The sequence below is a fragment of the Jaculus jaculus genome, chromosome 1 (assembly GCF_020740685.1).
Source record: "Jaculus jaculus isolate mJacJac1 chromosome 1, mJacJac1.mat.Y.cur, whole genome shotgun sequence".
NCBI lineage: Eukaryota > Metazoa > Chordata > Mammalia > Rodentia > Dipodidae > Jaculus > Jaculus jaculus.
Window position 1 is genome coordinate 89,143,726 of NC_059102.1, and position 18,761 is coordinate 89,162,486.

Sequence of the window (18,761 nt, forward strand, 5' to 3'; positions counted from 1 at the left end):
AATGAAATATTATAATCTGCTTCTGTCACACTAAAAATTCTTATATTCCATTATAACTTATTAAAATATACTTAATGTAATCACTTTTCCACTTAGATGAGTTCTGTTTTATCTTAGACAAGTAGAAAAGTAGAGCAACTATTAAGAAATGAAATATTCTTAAATTCAGTATTTCTGGTACTTTCAAGGTCCATAATGATGGGTTCTTGAAGACTTGTCAGCTTGGGTTAAGAGTTTTCCTTTAATTATTTTTGAATTAAGTTGATTGCCTTTTTGCAATCTTATACAACATATTTATGATTTGGCCTTTACCAGTTTTTCTATAGTTGTACTTACTTAGATTAATAAGTTTGTGATTGTTCATGATAAATGTCCTTTTCTTGGATATATGCTTTGAAACCATGGTTGTTGGAACCCCTTTAGTAACTTTTTTGTCTTTTTATTTATTGTATTTTTTTTAGGATTTTCCTGTTGAATTGGTCACTACTGGAATTGCTTTCCTTCTTTTACAGGCCCCAGCAAGTCAGCAGAAGCCCATCTTAAACCTAGGTAAATAAAAATACACTTATTAGAGCAAATTGTAAATATAAGTATTGGCAGTTGTCACTAGAGCAGTATATCATGCTCTTTTTATATTTTAGGCTTATATTTTGGAACTTTCCTAATTAATCATTACCAAGTTGACTTTTTTCCCTTTTCCAATTTTTAAGCCTGTACATGATTTGACTTTCCATAATTTACTCAATATGCCCATTCATTTATAATATAAATGATATAACAGTGACATTTGTAAATGTAATAATGGGCATTTTTTCACAATTGCACACTAAAATTAGAAACAATAATGTTAAACCCTTGAAAGAAATTAAGTGCTTAGCAGTTTTTATTTGCTTAAAAAACTATTATTTTTAGTTTCTACCACATTGAATAGGCTTTAATTTATGATTATTGTATTCACTTAGCAGGGACCAATGAATGATGATTTTTTTTTTTTTTGATTATTTAGTACTGACTTAAAGAGAAGTGAAGGAGTGGTGAAAGGAAGTAAACATACACGAGCTAAGACTAATGTAAAAAAAAAAATCAAGTTGTGTGGTCTTGCAGATGGCCAAATGTGACATACCCATAAAATTTGCCACTTTGATTCATGCTGCCTTACTTTGCTTGGTTCCATATAAAGATTTGTCTATTTCATTTATAATGCCATCCTCATTTTAAAGAAAAGTGCTTGGGAAAGTCCCTGTTTATAGCTCATTCCTGTGGGCATTTCAGTTTGTAAGGACTTTGAGAAAGAGTGGCTCTTTTGCTTGGGATATGCCTGGAAATGGCTTTAGCCCCAGGAGGACACCCTCAAACCTTAGACTTCAGTTTCTGTTCTCTTATGTTCCTATATCTCTCCTTGCTGTGCTTTTCTGACTCACTTTTGTCCCTCCCCCACCCCACCTTTTTTTTTCCTTTGTCAGTACACATAGGTTCTTCCTAGAGGCATAATTTGTAAATGCTGCTACTATTTATTTTTTAAAGTTTTATTAAGGTATAATTTATATGCTAATAAAATTCACTATTTAAAGTATACCATAAAATATTTCTTATTAAATGTATTGATTTGTGTAATCAGCACTCCAATATAGCTTTATAATATTTACGACATTCCCTTAAAACTTCTTGTCTCCATTTGTAATAATAATCTTCTTTCCCAACCCTAGCTCCAGATAAAACACTACTGTGATTTTTTCTTGTAGCTTTGCCTTTTTTTTACATACATGTATAAGTGGGTTGTCTTTCTTTCTTTCTCCCCCTTCCTTCCTTCCTTCCTTCTTCTCTTCCTTTCTCCCTCCCTCCCTCCCTCCCTCCCTCCCTCCCTCCCTCCCTCCCTCCCTCCCTCCCTCCCTTCTTTCTTTCTTCTTTCTTTATTTTTGACAGACTCTCAATGTAGCCTAGACTGACCTAGATAGAACTCACTTTGCAGTGCTATACTGGCCTCCAACTCATTGTGAACCTCTTACTTCAAACTCCCAAGTGCTGTGACTAACATGTGCCATTATGCCCATCATTGTTTTTTGCTTCATTGACCGAAAAAATTCAAAATCCTACAGAACCTGCCTTTTTAATTGCAAAGCTATAAACCTATATTGCAACTCAGGTATAATAGAAAAAAGGGACAAGACCAAACAAATGATTTGTTAATTTGTTGAACTGCAGATTTTTCCCCTCTGGTAACCAGTGTCTGTTTTGAAGTTATCCTACTTAGATGAATAAACCAAACTGAAAACTATTGAGCCAGAATGATGGGGAAGATGTTAGCAAGGGAGACCTTTAGTATTTTGGGGAATAAGTACATTAAAAAAGGTTAATCAAGAGATTGTTGGGGCTGGAAAGATGGCTTAACGGTTAAGGTCTGAGAAGCCAAAGGACACAGGTTTGATTCCCCAGAATCAAATCAGATGCACATGGTATCTGGTGTTAGTTGCAGTGGTTAGAACACCTGGTGTGCCCATTCTCTCTCTTCTCTCTCTAATAAATGAATAAAATAAAAAATAGTTTTAAAAACAATATTGTGATTATTTCAATTTTAAAAATGCAAGCATTAATATAATCTTATGCTCTGATCTTAACACTGGACTTGATTATAAATAGCAAGTTATAATATATGATATTAAAATATTTATAGTATATGCATTTCCATTTCATTAAAGAGACACAAAAGTGAAATAAAGACATGGATTTTCATAATGTCTTGATGACAATTATGGATTGACTAATATTTACACATATAAAAAGAAAAAAAAAAAACAGAACTCAGGAGATGGCCCAGCAGTTATCCGTGCTTGCTTGTAAACCTGCTGGCTTAAGTTTAATCCTTAACCCCCAAATAAAGCAAGACACAAAGTAGTCCATGTTGTCTCAAATTGCCTACAGTGATGGGAGTTGGAGCTGGGAGAACCCAAGGCTGGAGGGCCAGCTGGACTTGCCAGTGGCCAAAGCAGTAAGAGGCTGTGTCTCAAAGAAGGTGGAATAAGAGAACTGACACCTGGAGGCTGTCCCCTGACCTCTGTGTGCATGCTCATACACACACGTACATATGCACACAAATAAAAAAAAACAGTGCACGAGTTACATGTGTTTGTATTTCAGATCATGTTAAGATTTGAATTCCAGCTTATTAAAACACTGACAAGTCATTGACATGATTTAAAGCTTAAAGAATTTCTTTTGGCATAGTGGGGAAATTAGTTGGTTAGTTTGATAATTTAGCTCTGAAGTCTATGAATAGCATCTTTCAGTAAGTCAGGGTTCATCCCATAATCTTAAAATAATACTGTGAAAAAAAATCTTCTTATGTCTTATGTCTTCTGTTAATAGTTTCCAGGAAGTGCTGTACATCACTAACTTATTGTACATCTGTATGTATGTTTCTGGTGTGGAAGTTGAAAAGTTCACATTGACCTAAAAGGGGGCTGATTTAGACCTTATGATATAGAATATGCATCTTCTCTGAGAGTACCATCACCTTTCTGTAGATAATAATTTTTATTCCACTTTTATTTCCTTTTACAATGAGATTTATCACTCTAGTTATGTGTTTGACCCAGTTGTGTAGAGACAAAAAAAAAAACAAACAAAAAAAAACAAGCAGCCATAGTGCTAGCTAAATAGCATTTTGTTTGACTGGTATTAATTTTGACCATATGACTTTTTCTTGGTGATTAGCTTTGAAGCTCCTCTCTTTTGCTGAGGGTCAGAAAATCCCAAAGGCATCTCTGCTGCTCGTGATGCCACTTCTGCAGATACTGTCTTCCACTGCCTTGGAGAGTTGTATGGCCATGGATGAGGATGGTTCCTCCAGACAACAGTTGGCTCTGAATCTCTTGGAGACCATACAACAGGAGCATTACAGAGATCATAACGAAAAGGTACCAGTTTTCTCCTTATACACTGTCCTTGCTAAGCTTCTGGTGCTGCAGATCACCTTGCCTCCCCGAGTTTCTGTTTGTTTGGAAACAGACTGAACCTCTCCATCAGGCAGTGATGGGGAAGATGTTAGTATGTTCTTCTGGATTAGAAGAAGGGAGAATGAGTCATCCTGTGGTGAAATAAGTTTTGGAAGTGTTTTCATTCTTTTTTTTTTTCTTTTTGAGATTCCAGTGTACTTTGATCATTAAAGGTCTTGATTAGTCTTGAGGAAAAGAAACTAATTCTGTTTAGCCTAATGCTTCTTGAACATGTTTGAACATGGAATTCTGTTAATAATTACAGCATATTGTTACATCAGGGACAGTCTTAGTGGGCAAATGCTTCTTAATGGCTTGAAGTTTGGGGATCAGTGCAATGAAGGCTTACTTTCTTTGGTCGTTGCCTACCAGTATGTGCTACTGCAGACAGCTGTGAAAAGTTGCTTTCTGATGTGGCATGTTACACAAATATTCCCTGGTAAAATTGTTTTTTTCCCCCTATGTTCATGTGTGATTGCTTGTGCATGTGTGCCCTAAAGTGTCTGTGGAGGTCAGAGGACAGCTTTTGTGTGTCTGTCCTCGCTTTTCACCTTGTTCCAGGAAGGGCTATCTCTTGTTCTTGCTGCTGCTGTTGGTGATGGCTGGGCTTGCCTCATGTGTATAGATCAATACGGGCATTCAGCAGCAGTCACTTTATCCACTGGACCATTGCCCCAGCCCTCATATCGTCGTCTTTGTATGCCCCTTCTCTCCTGCCTCAAGTGGAAGACAAGTCTGTCACATGCTTATACTGCCTTGGAAGACTCTGTGCCAGATAGCAGTTGGCTGGAAATCTCTTTGAAGTGGCATAGTGAGAATGTTGGTCCTACCGCTTCATTCTGCATTTTTAGTCTCCTTACTCAGTGACAATAATATATAGTGGCTGGATCCTAGGACACATTATCCAGACCATTTTTCCTTTGGTATCAAATTTTGCCTGTCATGAAACATAATATTACTTCCCAACTTATCTTAGAGTGTGGAGGGAGGATTAACTGTGATGAGCTGGTGAAGCATCTTAGGTCTCTGTGGAGGGGCACATGGCACAACTATAAGTGGACAACTTGTTTGTTGCTTCATCTGGAAAACCATATACCTCTCTTATCATGCATTGTTAACTGTTCTAATAATAGCAAGAGTCCAGTGTTGGGCTTGGAAGGTGGCTCACTGATGAAAGGTGCTTGCTTTCTTAGCCTGCTGGCCTGGGTTCAGTTCCCCAGTACCCACACAAACCAGATGCACAAAAGTGATGCATGCATCTGTAGTTCATTTGCAACAGCAAGGGGCCCTAACACATTGATTCTTTCTCTCTCCTTGCAAATAAAATATGAGACCAGTCATCGTTATTCCTTGTTCATGAATATAGTAGGAATTATCCTAACATAATAGGAAAATTGAATGGGTATTAGTTTTCTAAATCTAAACTGCTCCATTAAAATATTTTTTTAAAAAATTATTTATTTATTTATTTGAGAGCAACAGACACAGAGAGAAAGACAGATAGAGGGAGAGAGAGAGAATGGGCGCGCCAGGGCTTCCTGCCTCTGTAAACGAACTCCAGATGCATGCGCCCCCTTGTGCATCTGGCTAACGTGGGACCTGGGGAACCGAGCCTCGAACCGGATCCTTAGACTTCACAGGCAAGCGCTTAACCGCTAAGCCATCTCTCCAGCCCCATTAAAATATTTTTATTAAGTTGAAACTTTGTATGCATTTTCATTTATTATTTGTATGTGTGTATATGTGTTTGCATGCATGTGTACATGTGTTTATATGGATGTGGGCACATGAGTGTGAGCATGTATGTTTGGAAGTCAGAGGACAACCTCTGTTTTTATCCTCAAGATTGCCATCCACTTCTTTTGAGACAGTGTTTTTCATTGGCCTGAGCTCACCAATTAGGCTAGGTGTCTAGTTAGCCAGCATCAAGGATCATCTTGTCTCTGCCTCCCAAGTGGTAGGATTACAGGCATGTGCTACCAATTATGGCTTTTTAAACTTAGGTACTGGGGATTGAACTCTTGTCTTTATACTTGCAAGGTGAGCACTTGACCTACTTCTTACCTCCAAGCTATCTCCCCAGTCCACAATTAAAATTTTAATACTTGAAATTGATATCCTGCTTCATTAAGAGAAAATCATTCTTAAAAGATCTCTGATCAGGGAAGTAAAAATTCTAATGGTTTTTCTTTTTAACTTACCTCTTACTTTGCCCATATAGAATACAGACTTTTCTGGAATGGGCCTAGGGCTTTGGCAGTGTACTTTGAGCTGTGTACCTTTAAATCAAATGTTATTTGCTGAGGCTCACCCTGACTCTAATACCTGAGGACTCAGCTTACTATTTGTTCAGGTGTGTGTGAGAATCTTACACATCACCTCTAAGAGCAGGACTTTAGAGCTGCAGAGAAGAGGGAGGAGGAAGGAATACTGTGAGGGCAGTAAATACCCTCTATGTGACATTGTGCTCCTTCATTGAGGCTTGTAGTAGATATATAATCACCCTTTTAAAAAATTTAAGCCACATTTTATTGTTGGGTTCTTTTTTGCTTAGGCACCTTTATTCCAAACACGCCTTTCAATTCCTCTTGTCCCACACTGTCCATGTATTTTCCCAAATCTTTGCTTTTGCACGCCATGCTCTTTCATGTCTTTCACATGAACTTCCTTTTCTCCAAGATTCAGCTACATGTTCTTAGTTTCCCTAAGTCAGTATTTGTTATTCCTTCATTATGTTCCTGGCATTTCTTGCATTTAACTAATGCACACATGCCATGTTAATTTAGAGGGTTACATGTTTGCACCTCCATTGCTATTAGGAGCTGACTGAGGGAAAGAATATTGGCTCTTTTCCTTCCTAATACCTTTAGGAAATTGCAGCAATTTAAACAATTAATATTTAAATAGTAACAGTTATTGAACTTCTTTTATTTCTCTACCCTCAATGTGGCTGCTTTATCTCTTTCAGTTGATCATAGAAGAGAGCTTTAGGTAAAGATATTTTAGCCAGTTATTAAGCAATAGCATCTTTTTTCCACATATTTAATAGATAAGGTCCTAGTTTATTTGCTTTTACAGTACCCCGTCCACAGCTCAGTACATGATGGGTATTCAATATCTAGAAGAATGTGCATGTCTAATAATATACAGGACAACTTAACATATTATTGTATCACATAAAGATGTCCATATAAAAGCCACAGTTTGCTCCTTTTATTATTTTATGCTGGTGATTTTGTCCTACCTGTTTAGAGTTAGCACTAGAGGAGTTCTTTAGCACAGTTCTTATAAGTATCCTGTATTTGCCTTTCCATTTTTGAAGTATGTTACTGTAAAATAAGCACATGGTAACTTCTTTCAGTTTCTAAGATAAACAACATGTCAGATATCAAGTCTTGATAATCCTTTCTTTAAAACCAAAGATTAATATAATGTTTTTTTTTAAGGTGTGTGGAAAATAAAATCCTTTCTATTTGGCCATCAGATGTAATATTTGAAACCATCTACTGTGGTCACTCTAGGTAAAAATCAAATGCTAGTTATAAAAATTGTAAAGTGCTAGAAAAATCTTGTTCCTTCCAACTCCGAAGACAATGTAGGGAATAAAAGCGAGCACCAATGCATGTGAGATGTGGCCAACTAGGGTCAGGGAAATTTGAACAAGGAAAACATACTACAAATAACTGTTGATGAGTAGATGGGTTTAGTTATTAAAATTGTAAGTATAGAGAATAGCCACTGCTTCTAAGATTAAGTGCTGTATGTAGTCCAGGGAAGGAGCTTAGACTCCTCAGTGAAGCTGGGGTTCTGATCTGTTGGCAACAACATGCCTACAGTTTGCTGGATAATACAGATTTCTGGGGTGCTGCAGCCATAGTTGGTTCACAGACCAGTCATCTTTTGGGTTCTTGCACATGCCTTTGGCAGTCACAATAAGAAAAATCAAAGTATAGAAAACTTTGAGAAGGCCTTCTGCCCTGCCTTGTAACATCACTCTTCTGCCCTCTATTGACAAGGACTAATATTGCACCAGAGGGCAAAGGGAAAATGCTGACAAGGTACCCTTGTTATAGTGCCTAAGTTTTAAGCTTGACAAGGAAGGATGGTAATACATGGAGTAATTGCAGAGCTAGTAAACACTGTTTTTTTTTTTTTCTTTTGGAGGTGATGGAGCTAAACTGGGGAGATGAAGCAGTTGCACAGAGAACAAGTTCCATTTTTGTGAAAGGCTTCTAGTCAATGGAAGATTAAGATAGCATGACCAACCTAGGCTCTCCCATGTGTCTTTACACTTATATTCATGTGGTTATGTGTGTTTAAATGGAATATTATACTTTTGGGCCTCTGCAAATCAAGCAATGCCAAATATGCTTCATTTGGAGTTGAAAATACGATTTAAAAAATCACATATAGTAGACTGTCATTGCCCTGCAGTTAAAACATGAGCATGTCTTGATTATATATAGGAAACTCATGGTTTTCACAGTAAGTGGAAAATGGGCCCTTGGCATCATCGTCACCATTTTGCCCTTTCCAACTCTGTGGCTATGGGCTGCTGGCTTAGCATCTCTGAGCCCTGGGAAAATAAGACCAAAGCACCTGGTGCACAGGGCTGTTGTTTGAGCACTTTGTTTGTTAAGACGCCATTCTAAGTGTTTTGCCACATACATATTATTTTCACACCAAATTCTTTGAGGTAAATAATAATAATAGTTTCATTTTACCTAAGAAGTAACTGAAGCACAGAGAAGGGAAACAACTTGCCAAAAGTCACTCAGTGGGGTTCTAAGCATTTTTCATAATTTTATTAAAATAAAATTCATATATATGCCATTTATTCACCTATATGCTATATACACTCAAGTGTACACTGTAGTGGCTCTCAGTGAATTCAGAATTGTGGATCCATTGTGACAATCAGCTTTGGAACATGTGTTTGAATCCCTCAAAACACTATACTCCCTCTCAATTTTCCCCTCACTTCTCAGCCATGACATTGCTGATCTACCTTCTTTCTGTGTAGACTTGTCTACTGTTGTCATGTAAATGGAATCATGTAATAACTTGTACTTTGTAACTGGCTTTTATTTTTTCCTTAGCTTGGCACAGTGTTTCCAAGTTTCGTCCATGTTGCAGCAAGGCTGAACAAGATTTTATTTGTATCTTTCAGCCTCACTATATTAGTGAATTTTGGGATTATTCCCACTTTTGGATATACTTTCCTATAAACATTTGTGTACAAGCTTTTGTATGGATATGTGTTTTAATTTCTCTTGGGCAGATACCTAGGAGTAGAATTATGTGGTCCCATATTTTAGCTATGTGAGAAATTGTAAAACTGCTGTCTAAAGCAGCTGTACCATTTTGGATTCCATCATAGTATATAAGCCTTCCACTTTCTCCTCATCCTTGCCAACTACTGTTATTGTTTTTTTAAGCTATCTTAATGGGTAGAAAATAGTATTTCTTTTGCATTTATCTGAAAGTGTCCTCTTTTTTTCTTCTTTGCACCTCCCTCTCCCCATGTTCCTTCCCTCCTCCCTTCTCCTGTGTTGTTGGGGATGGAACTGGTGGTTTTGTACATGCTAAGCAGATGGTCTACTGCTGACTTACTGTTGCAGTCAGGTTTGCATGGCTGGCAGAAAACACCCAACCAAGAGTAGCTTGTGGGATAAAAGGTTTATTTGGGCTTACAGACTCGAGGGGAATCTCCACGATGGCAGGAGAAAACAATGGTATGAGCAGAGGGTGAACATCACCTCCTCACCATCAGGCCTACACATGTTGCAAATTCAATGATCCTTTTTTTTTCCTGCATTGGTTATACTTCATAATGCCAGGTGGAATAACAACTTGTTAATCTAGAGGGGAATAAAGCAGACTTTGAAGAACGGGATACTCCTGTAGCAAATTCAGGCCCCTTCAAAACACTCTGCATTCTTCCTGTTGTACCAATGCATGTCAGCTGGCCCAGTCTCCATGGTTGTAATCTCTCATTCAGTGGAAATGCAGCTGAATGGGCAGAAGTATTGGCCCAAAGATTTCTTTCTGTACCATATTTCTCTGTTCACACCAGTCCATTTCTATACAATGCAATCCTGCCCAAGTTCCCAGGACATGGGCATAACAGCAAACCTCTCACACAAACTGCTTCTAGCCCAGTCCAGGCAAAGCTCTTTCTTACCCTCATAAGCCAAACCTCACAGCCTCACAGTTTTTACTGCATTCAGGTCTTTTAAGTGATGACCAGAATACTCCATCAAGGTGTACTTACAGCACTACAAGGCATCTCTTAGGTCAAGGTTTCAAATCCTTCCACATTCTTGTCAAAAATCAACTCCAGCCACACAGTCAGGTTTCTAACAGAAATGATCCCACTTTGCGGTACCAACTTTACTGTTGTAGCAGGTTCATATTGTTGGCAGAAAACACTCGACCAAGAGCAACTTGTGGGAGGAAAGGGTTTATTTTGGTTTATAGACTCAAGGGGAATTTCCATGATGGCAGGAGGAAATGATGGCATGAGCAGAGGGTGAATATCACCTTCTGGTCAATATCAGGTGGACAACAGCAACAGGAGAGTGTGCCAAACACTGGCAAAAGGAATCTGGCTATACTTATAGGCCTGCCCCCAACAGTACACTGCCTTCAGGAGATTTTGTTTCCCAAGCTATTATCAGCTTGGGACCTACCATTCAGAAACCTAAGTCTATGGGGGACACCTGAATCAAACCACCACACCTAACCTTAACATTCCTAACCCTGAGAGTATTCTTGGATTACTCATTGTACAGGCCAAGAGACTGAGATTAGAGATGTTATTAACTTGTTCTAATCATGTTTGTTCAAAAGGCTAAAGTTGAATTTCAAATTTGGTTCTAGAACCTAGAACCAAATACTTCACTTCTCCCTCCCTCTTTCCCTTCACTAACTTATTATCTTTGTGCTGAATTTTTCTTTTTTGTTGTGTTGTTTTGTGTAATGTCCATCTCTTTTTTGAGGTTTTGAGATTTCAATTTGAATTCTGATTTTCTTGATGCTTCTTATAATTCATTCTTTTATTTGATCAAGTCTTCATTAAGCTTAATCAGCTGGTTGTTTAGATCTTTCATTTCTTGACTTACCTTCAATTTATTCATATCTCTTTGGAGGATTGTAACATTTTCGTCAATCAAGTTAAGCCTGCTGTCAAAGGTGAACACTCTAGGAGATGATTCTGTTCAGTTTCATTGACATGATTATTGGTTCTTTGATAGTTTGCTTTAAGTTCAGCTTTTTTTTTTTTTTTTTTTTTACAATCAGAGTCTCATTTGGTGTTGTGTTTTCATTTTGGGAATGAATTTCTGTTGATTTCTCTATGATTTCATTGGAGGCTTCCATAGTAGGACTAGGCATCCTTGGTGGAGATCTCTCAGTTTCCTGAGTTTTGTTGGCTTTTGTGCATTGTTGTCTAACCCATTTTAGGAAGACTCTTTATTTTATTGATAGGGAAGCAACTTTGTGTCCTTTGGCCTATTCATCCTCTGACTCAGCTGAACAGGGATGTTGGTACTTAGTGTCCGGTCAAGATAACAGATCCAAAGGCCTGATTCCACAGCTCACACAGGGATCAGGCTTCCCCAAGCAACACATAACGGGACTAGGAGGAGTAAGGGAACAGGTATCTGGCCTATTTTGTGCTGAGCTCTCTAGGACATGGACCACACATCCTACACTGGGGAGGTGGGAGGAGCCCAGGTACAGGAGTCTGGTCTACTCACTCCAGAGGGCTGTGGCCTCCCACACACTGATGTGCAAGGAACTCAGATCTGGGCTGTGGGAGGGTACCAGAAATGGGTCCTGCCTACTCAGTCCAGACTGCCACACCTGAATGTTATTTTTTACTGGCAAGTAAAATGTGCATTCAAAGACCTCTTTAGCCAAAGACTAGTATATCTATCTTATAGTAAACACTATACACCTGAACATTTTTAGTAAAAGCTTTTTAAAGTACATATTTCCAATGTTTTGACATCTATAGAATATGTTTTATAACCATCTAGTACATATTTTATCTATTATTTCTTTCTTTCTATTTATCTCTTTATCTATCTATCTATCTATCTATCTATCTATCAGTCAATCAATCAATCATCTATCTGTTATAGTCAGTTTCACATTGCTGGTAGAAATCACCCAACCAAAAGCAGTTTGTGGGGGAAAAAAAGAGGTTTATTTTGGCTTACAGGCTTGAATGATGACATGAGCAGAGGCCAATATAAGATGGACCATAGCAGCAGGAGAGTGTGCCAAACACTGGTTTGGGGAAACTGGCTATAACACCCATAAGACTGCCCCCAACAGTACACTCCCTCCAGGGGTCATTAATTCCCAAATCTCCATTAGCTGGGAATCTAGCATTCAGAACACCTAAATTTATGGGGGATACCTGAATCAAACCACTACACTATTGAATATCAAATCACTTCAATTTTGTTTGTTTGTTTCGGAAATAGGGTCTCATGTGGCTTTGCACTCTCAGGGCACCTAAAGCTGGCCTTACTCTCCTATTCTTGGGCCCTAAACTCTGCCAAGTGCTATATATTGGCATGCACCATCATGTGATGTTCTAGTATATATTTAAATGTTATATTTCTATGTTTTTTGTACTCATTTCCCATTGAAATAACACATAGCACAAATAAGCCTTTCATTTTCAAATACTTTCTCCTCTGAAAGGCAAAACCTGTAGCCCATTCATGGTTTGTCTCTCAGGGCGGGGCAAGGACTTGGTGGTAGTTGGCACTAAGGACAACCTTTGGTGGTATTCTTGCCCTGATGCTATGCCAGTTCTAGCTGCCATTCAGTGGAACAAGGAGATCATGCTGTGACATCTTATATAACATCTTATTCTGCTTTACTGTTGCTGTTCTAACTTTAAGTAAACAAATGAGTAAAAACAAGAACAGAATCCAGGATATAATACTTAAAGTAATGTGAAAGTTATTTTTTAACTTTTACATTCACTCATGTATTAGTAACATGTCTCTGTAATGTTCCTGCTTTGGACTCAATTCATGATTTATGGAGTGTCCCAATTATGTTCTTTTATATTCATATATACTTATTTTATTTTTTCTTTCCCAAGGTGACAGGAGTAACATTTTCCTCTATTTTGCAATTTCAGACCCTGTGCAACGTTCTTGATTATATATTGTCTCATATCTCCCTCAATTACCTTGGCAGGGAATAAGTCATTATTTAGATTGTACCAATAAGGAAAGTATAGTTTAGAGAAATTACATGATAGCTAATAGCTGGCCCAGCTGCCCTGAAGTTTTTATAGCTGAAGTCCAGTGTTGCTTGTTATTAGTCCAAGGAACTTGGTCCTTATCATTAATGACATCTCCTTGACAGTAGCACTTTTAGAGAAATTAAGCAACTAAATTTAAAATTTGGCATTTTTTCCAATAATGGTAATACATTCATATGATTCATAGAATATAGAATGTTACACGATGCAATGCCTCTTTCTCACCTTGAATTCCATTGCTACTATTCTTACTTTCAAAAGGAAGGTTATGATTACTGACCACTTTTTTTTTTGTCCTGAGGCAAGCTTAACAGATTGCCAGTTTTTTTTTTGTTTTTTTTTTTTTAATGAGAGAGAGATTGAGGGAGAGAGAATTGGTACACCAGGGACTCCAGCCACTGCATTTGAACCCCAGATATGTGTACCCCCTTGTACACATGTGTGACTTTGCATGCTTGCATCACTATATCAGGCTTACATGAGACCTGGAGAGTCGAACGTGAGTTTTTAAGCTTCACAGGCAAATGCCTTAACTGCTAAGCCATCTCTCCATCCTGATTTCTTATTTTTTTTCCATGTACTTTTCCATATATTTTCTTCTGTCTGTATAAGTAAATATAAATATATAAACATTCTCTTTCCACACTCTTGAAAAAAAGTGGTAAGATTTTAGCTATACTGTCTGGACTTTGTATATTGACTTGGAGGACCTTTTTAATATCAATACAGACAGGGTTTCTTTTTCTAACAGCTTCCTCACTTGTTTTAGAGTACCATCAAATTTTCAAATTAATTTTATAATCACTCTTAAGCATATACTCAAAATAAGTGAATACTTAAATCATCTTACATACTTTTACAGGAGTGCTGATAGCATTTTTTCATAATAACTAGAAAGGTAGGATGAGCCCAAATATCTATCAGTCATGAATGGATAAGTAAGATATGGTATGTTGAAGTAATGAGATGTTATTTTGTAATAAAAAGGAATGACATAATGATATAAGCAATGACATGAATGAATGTTGAAATCATGCTAAGAGACAGCAGGCAGTCACAGAGGAGCATATTATATTTGGTTCCTAATATATAAATTAGCTAGAATGGAAATATAATTCAGATCATTGGTCTCGAGGGCTGAGAAGGGGTGAGGATAGGAGGAAGCAAGGAGTGAGTAATAATTGGTATTAGATTTCTCCTTAGAATAATAAAAATGTTCTAAAATTGAATACTGGTGATGATTATACAATTCTATAAGTTACCAAAACACTGAATTATAAACGTTAAAAGTGCGTATTTTATGGCATGTAGATTATGTCAATAAATTTGTTACTAAAGATTTCATTTTCTGACCTTTTACCTATTATTTTTAATCCAAACACACATCCTCCAATAACCAAAGAGCCATAATTTGGAGATTTTTAATTTGTTTCATTATCCTCTATGAGCACTGCATTGGCAGTTTCTAGTGGTCCTCAAATTGCTGGGGCTTCTCCTGAGCCATCCTGCACATAGCACAGGCCAAGGTTTTGGCCATGCTGTGGCCCTAGCAAGGCTGCTGCATTTCTGTGAAGAAACACTGCTCATGTTTGCTGAAGTGAGCAGCTTCTTTGGGTATTGTTTCAGTTTAGCCCTAAAGGCTATATTTTATTGCGGTAGTTATTCACGGTTACTAATGAATTCCTAGGCTCCAGCTGAACCAACTCTGTTCTATCTCCATACTGTCTGTTAGAAACCTGAGTTGTCCTCTGTCCAAGTGGGCCATCTGCCTCAGGCTGCCTCCTATGAGGGTCTGGAGCTGGGCAAGTGGAGTGGGATTTCTATCTTCTTTCACATTGTTGCTTTTTGTTAATAATGAGAGCAGCCTTTTTTAAACTCTGTGCCCTGGATCTTGGAATATTGATCCATCATGTTTCCTGTATAAACTGGGAATGAATAGTACATATGAGAAAATTATTTAATAAAGTGTTCTTGAGTTTGATGTAACAACTGTTTTTCTCTTCCTTATAATCCCATTACCTCAAATGTGGTTAGAGAACTTTTTGCCAGGAAAGGAAAGTTTGTATTCATTCTGTTGAAAGGAATGATTTCTATAATGAAGTGTAAGAATAAGTGAATGAGCCGGGCGTGGTGGTGCACACCTTTAATCCCAGAACTTGGGAGACAGAGGTAGGGGGATTGCCATGAGTTCAAGGCTACTCTGAGACTGCAGAGTTAATTCCAGGTCAGCCTGGACCGGAGTGAGACCCTACCTCGAAACACCAAAAAAAAAAAAAAAAAAAAAAGAATAAGTGAATGTCAGGAATACATTTCTGACAAAAGGTGTTCATCTCATTTTTTTTTAAAATGTCTTTCTGTGTTAATTTTTCAGTTGTCCTCCAGGCTTGCATTTCCCATGAGTGATATGTATGGCTCACTCTTTACCACCTGGAAGATTCTGGAAGTAATGGGGCAAGAGTCTGCAGCAAGTGACTGGCTGGCTGCTGTGGAGTCTTTGCTCCCTGTCACTACAGTGATTCCAACACATGCCTTCCTGCTGCTAGCATACCTCCTTGTTGAAGACAAAGGACCGAATCTTCACCAGATACTGAAGGTCACCACACAATTAGCCCAAGCAGATTCTTCACAGGTAAGGAAAGAAAATAACAGCAAAGTAACTGCAGGAAAACTTAATATCTGGAATTAAAGATTCTTTTTATTATGGGGATTATTTATGTCTTATGTTTTAAACTTTGTTTTGATTTCTGCCTCCTATCTTTATCACCCAGTTTGTTTTCCCTCTTTTTATTCTGAATTGATACATACTCGGCAATGCAACCATTTCTTTATGAAAAAGCACCTTTCACAAGGAAATCTCCTTCTGGTGCTATTCTGGTTCTTCCATTTTTTTGGTGACTTCCCCAGTTTGTAATGTTTTTGCAACATACTCCGATATGTATTTTCTTAGTTCAAATCCTGATATAAGCCGGACCCAGAGTAATCAGTTCTGCGTAGAGATGCCTAGGCAATAGGCATCAATCTTAAAATTGGATCATATCATCATTTAGTAAATTAAAACTATTGTGTGTTTGCTATATGTGGTCCTATCTTCAGGTTGGCACGAGAGGTAAGGAATTGTTTTTCTGTGTGCACACAAAATTTGGTTTTAATAAGAAAGCTGCCTAACATAAATAAGACTTTCCCTCCTAGTTTTAAACTAAGTAAATATATTTAACATAGTCTTCTGCTATCCTTTTCTGTTGGTTAGAATCTCTAGAGTGTGTTTCCTGTGATGGGGAGAGTTTCGTAGCCAAAGAAGCATGACACTTTTATTATCCTCTATTTACTGGTGTCTATGTTTTTTTCTTTTTAAGCATAGTAAAGAAAAATTCCATCTCTCAGTGGAAAATCAAATTCCTACAGGGCAAATTGATAGATGGTGGAGGCAGGGGAAATGTGTTTAAGATTTGAAGTTAATGTATTTGGGTTTCCTTTTTTCTTTCATCTGGTTGTGCCATTGTTTCTTTTCGGTTCACCACCAAATGACCAAATGTTACGATGGTACATTAAGTTTTTATTTCAACCAGATCAGTCCTTTTCTGGTTCTCCAGGTAATTCTGTAATGACCTTAGAGTAGTGCTTGTTTCATGCTGTACTTCTCCACTTACCTTTTCGTAATGACCTCTTCACAGCCAGTGTTTTAGTTGAGTGTTGTCATCTTTAGGATAGTCTCTAGAATAGTAAATGGAAAGCTTATGCTTAGAGAAGAGTACTTTGTCTCACTCTAACTCAGGCTGACCTGGAATTCACTATGTATTCTCAGGGTGTCCTCAAACTCTTGGTGGTCATCCTACCTGTACTTCCCCAGTAATGGGATTAAAGGCATGCACCACCATGCCTAGCTATTATGTACATTATTGATATAAAGTATATGTATTATATCTGTTTATGCTTTCTCAGTCTTTTAGTACATTTGATATTTGGCATTTTAGGATGGTTCTCTTGGTTACAAGTAACAGAAACCTACCTTTGATGATTAATCTAGTCAACTTGATGGGATTTGGAATCACAGAAATAATCACATAGAAATAAACTTTTGGATATGTCCATGAAGGATTTTCTAGATTAAGTTAACTAAGATTGAAGACCACTCTTAATTGTAGGCAGCACCATTACATGAGCTAGGCAGCCTGAACTTTATAAAAAAGCAGAAAGTACACTGAGCACTGGTATTCATTGCTGTCCATTTCCTTGTAACAGGGTGTTAAGCATTCAGGAACATCCTTGTATCCCAAACCCTATGTTCATTTCTAATTTTAGTCAAAGAATTGAATAAAAAAGAAAATTGAGAAGGATAATTATTAAATTATATTTATTGAGGGAAGTAGAGCCAAGGAAAGGCACCAATGTGACTAGAGATCCCATGCAGAGGGCCTGGGGAAACAGTGGAAAGAGAAAGTTCGAGGAGCTCCTGCCATGTGGGGAGCTGGAGGGGATAAAGAACCCATGTGGAGAGTAAGGGCTAGGGGGCTCCTCCTGGCCAGGCAGGCCTGGGCTAGGGCCTAGACCAAGCCCCTCCTTGCTGGGCCTGTGCTGAGCCAGTTCAGGCCCAGCTGAAGGAAAAACTCACCTATAGTTGTAAGTTCCCAAGTCATCAGAGGCCTGCCCTCCCCTTGCAAAGGTATTTATAACCTTTGAGTAGTGGGCTGTCTTCTGGCCCAGGTGAACCAGAGGGCCAGTTGGTTGGTTAGGGCTAGGGGCTGGCTCAGGAAGAGATTAGCTCTGGCACCAAGTTCCAGGGGCTGAACTTGAGCAACCACAATATTTAAATCTTATGAAAGGCCTCCCTTCCTGGAGGAGTCCTGACTGTTTGTAGAAAAATAGGTCTGGGGCACTAGGCAAGAGATAAGAATTCAGATCATCTTGGATTTCTAGCAAGTGCAAATTTTCCTGAGCTTTTCACCTTTAGGAGTCCAGTCATCCTAACTCTACAGCCCCTCTCCTGACTGTGGGTGTGACCAGCTTCCTCATACTCTTCTGGCCATGATTTCCTTGCCATTATTGACTGTATCTGAATTCAATAAGCCAAAATAAACCTCTCCTTCCTTAAATTATGTAATGGGGTACTAGGGTTACATTAAAGTCCTCGAACCCTAAACCCTAGGTCCATGTCTACTTTAAAAAAAAAATTTGTTTATTTTTATTTATTTGAGAGTGACAGAGAGAGAGAGAGAGAGAGAGAATGGGTGCGCCAGGGCCTCTAGCCACTGTAAATGAACTCCAAATGTGTGTGCTCCTTTATGCATCTGGCTAACGTGGGTCCTGGGGAATTGAGCCTCAAACTGGGGTCCTTAGGCTTCATAGACACGCATTTAACCACTAAGCCATCTCTTCAGCTCCCATGTCTACTTTTAATTAAAGAGTTGAATAAAATTAGATTGAGAAGGATAATTATTAAATTATTATATTTATTGAGGGAAGTACAGAACCAAGGAAAG

General features: G+C 38.1%; 1 protein-coding gene across 2 annotated transcripts in view; it reads left to right on the forward strand.

The window, feature by feature from the left end:
- Positions 1–18,761, forward strand: part of Focad (focadhesin) — a 364,375-nt gene that overhangs the window by 111,691 nt on the left and 233,923 nt on the right. For both annotated transcript variants that reach the window (XM_004658412.2, XM_045146459.1), the window contains 3 exons: positions 462–549; positions 3,712–3,914; positions 15,656–15,913. In XM_004658412.2, the coding sequence (XP_004658469.1) occupies positions 462–549; positions 3,712–3,914; positions 15,656–15,913 (549 nt within the window). The remainder of the gene's footprint in view (positions 1–461; positions 550–3,711; positions 3,915–15,655; positions 15,914–18,761) is intronic.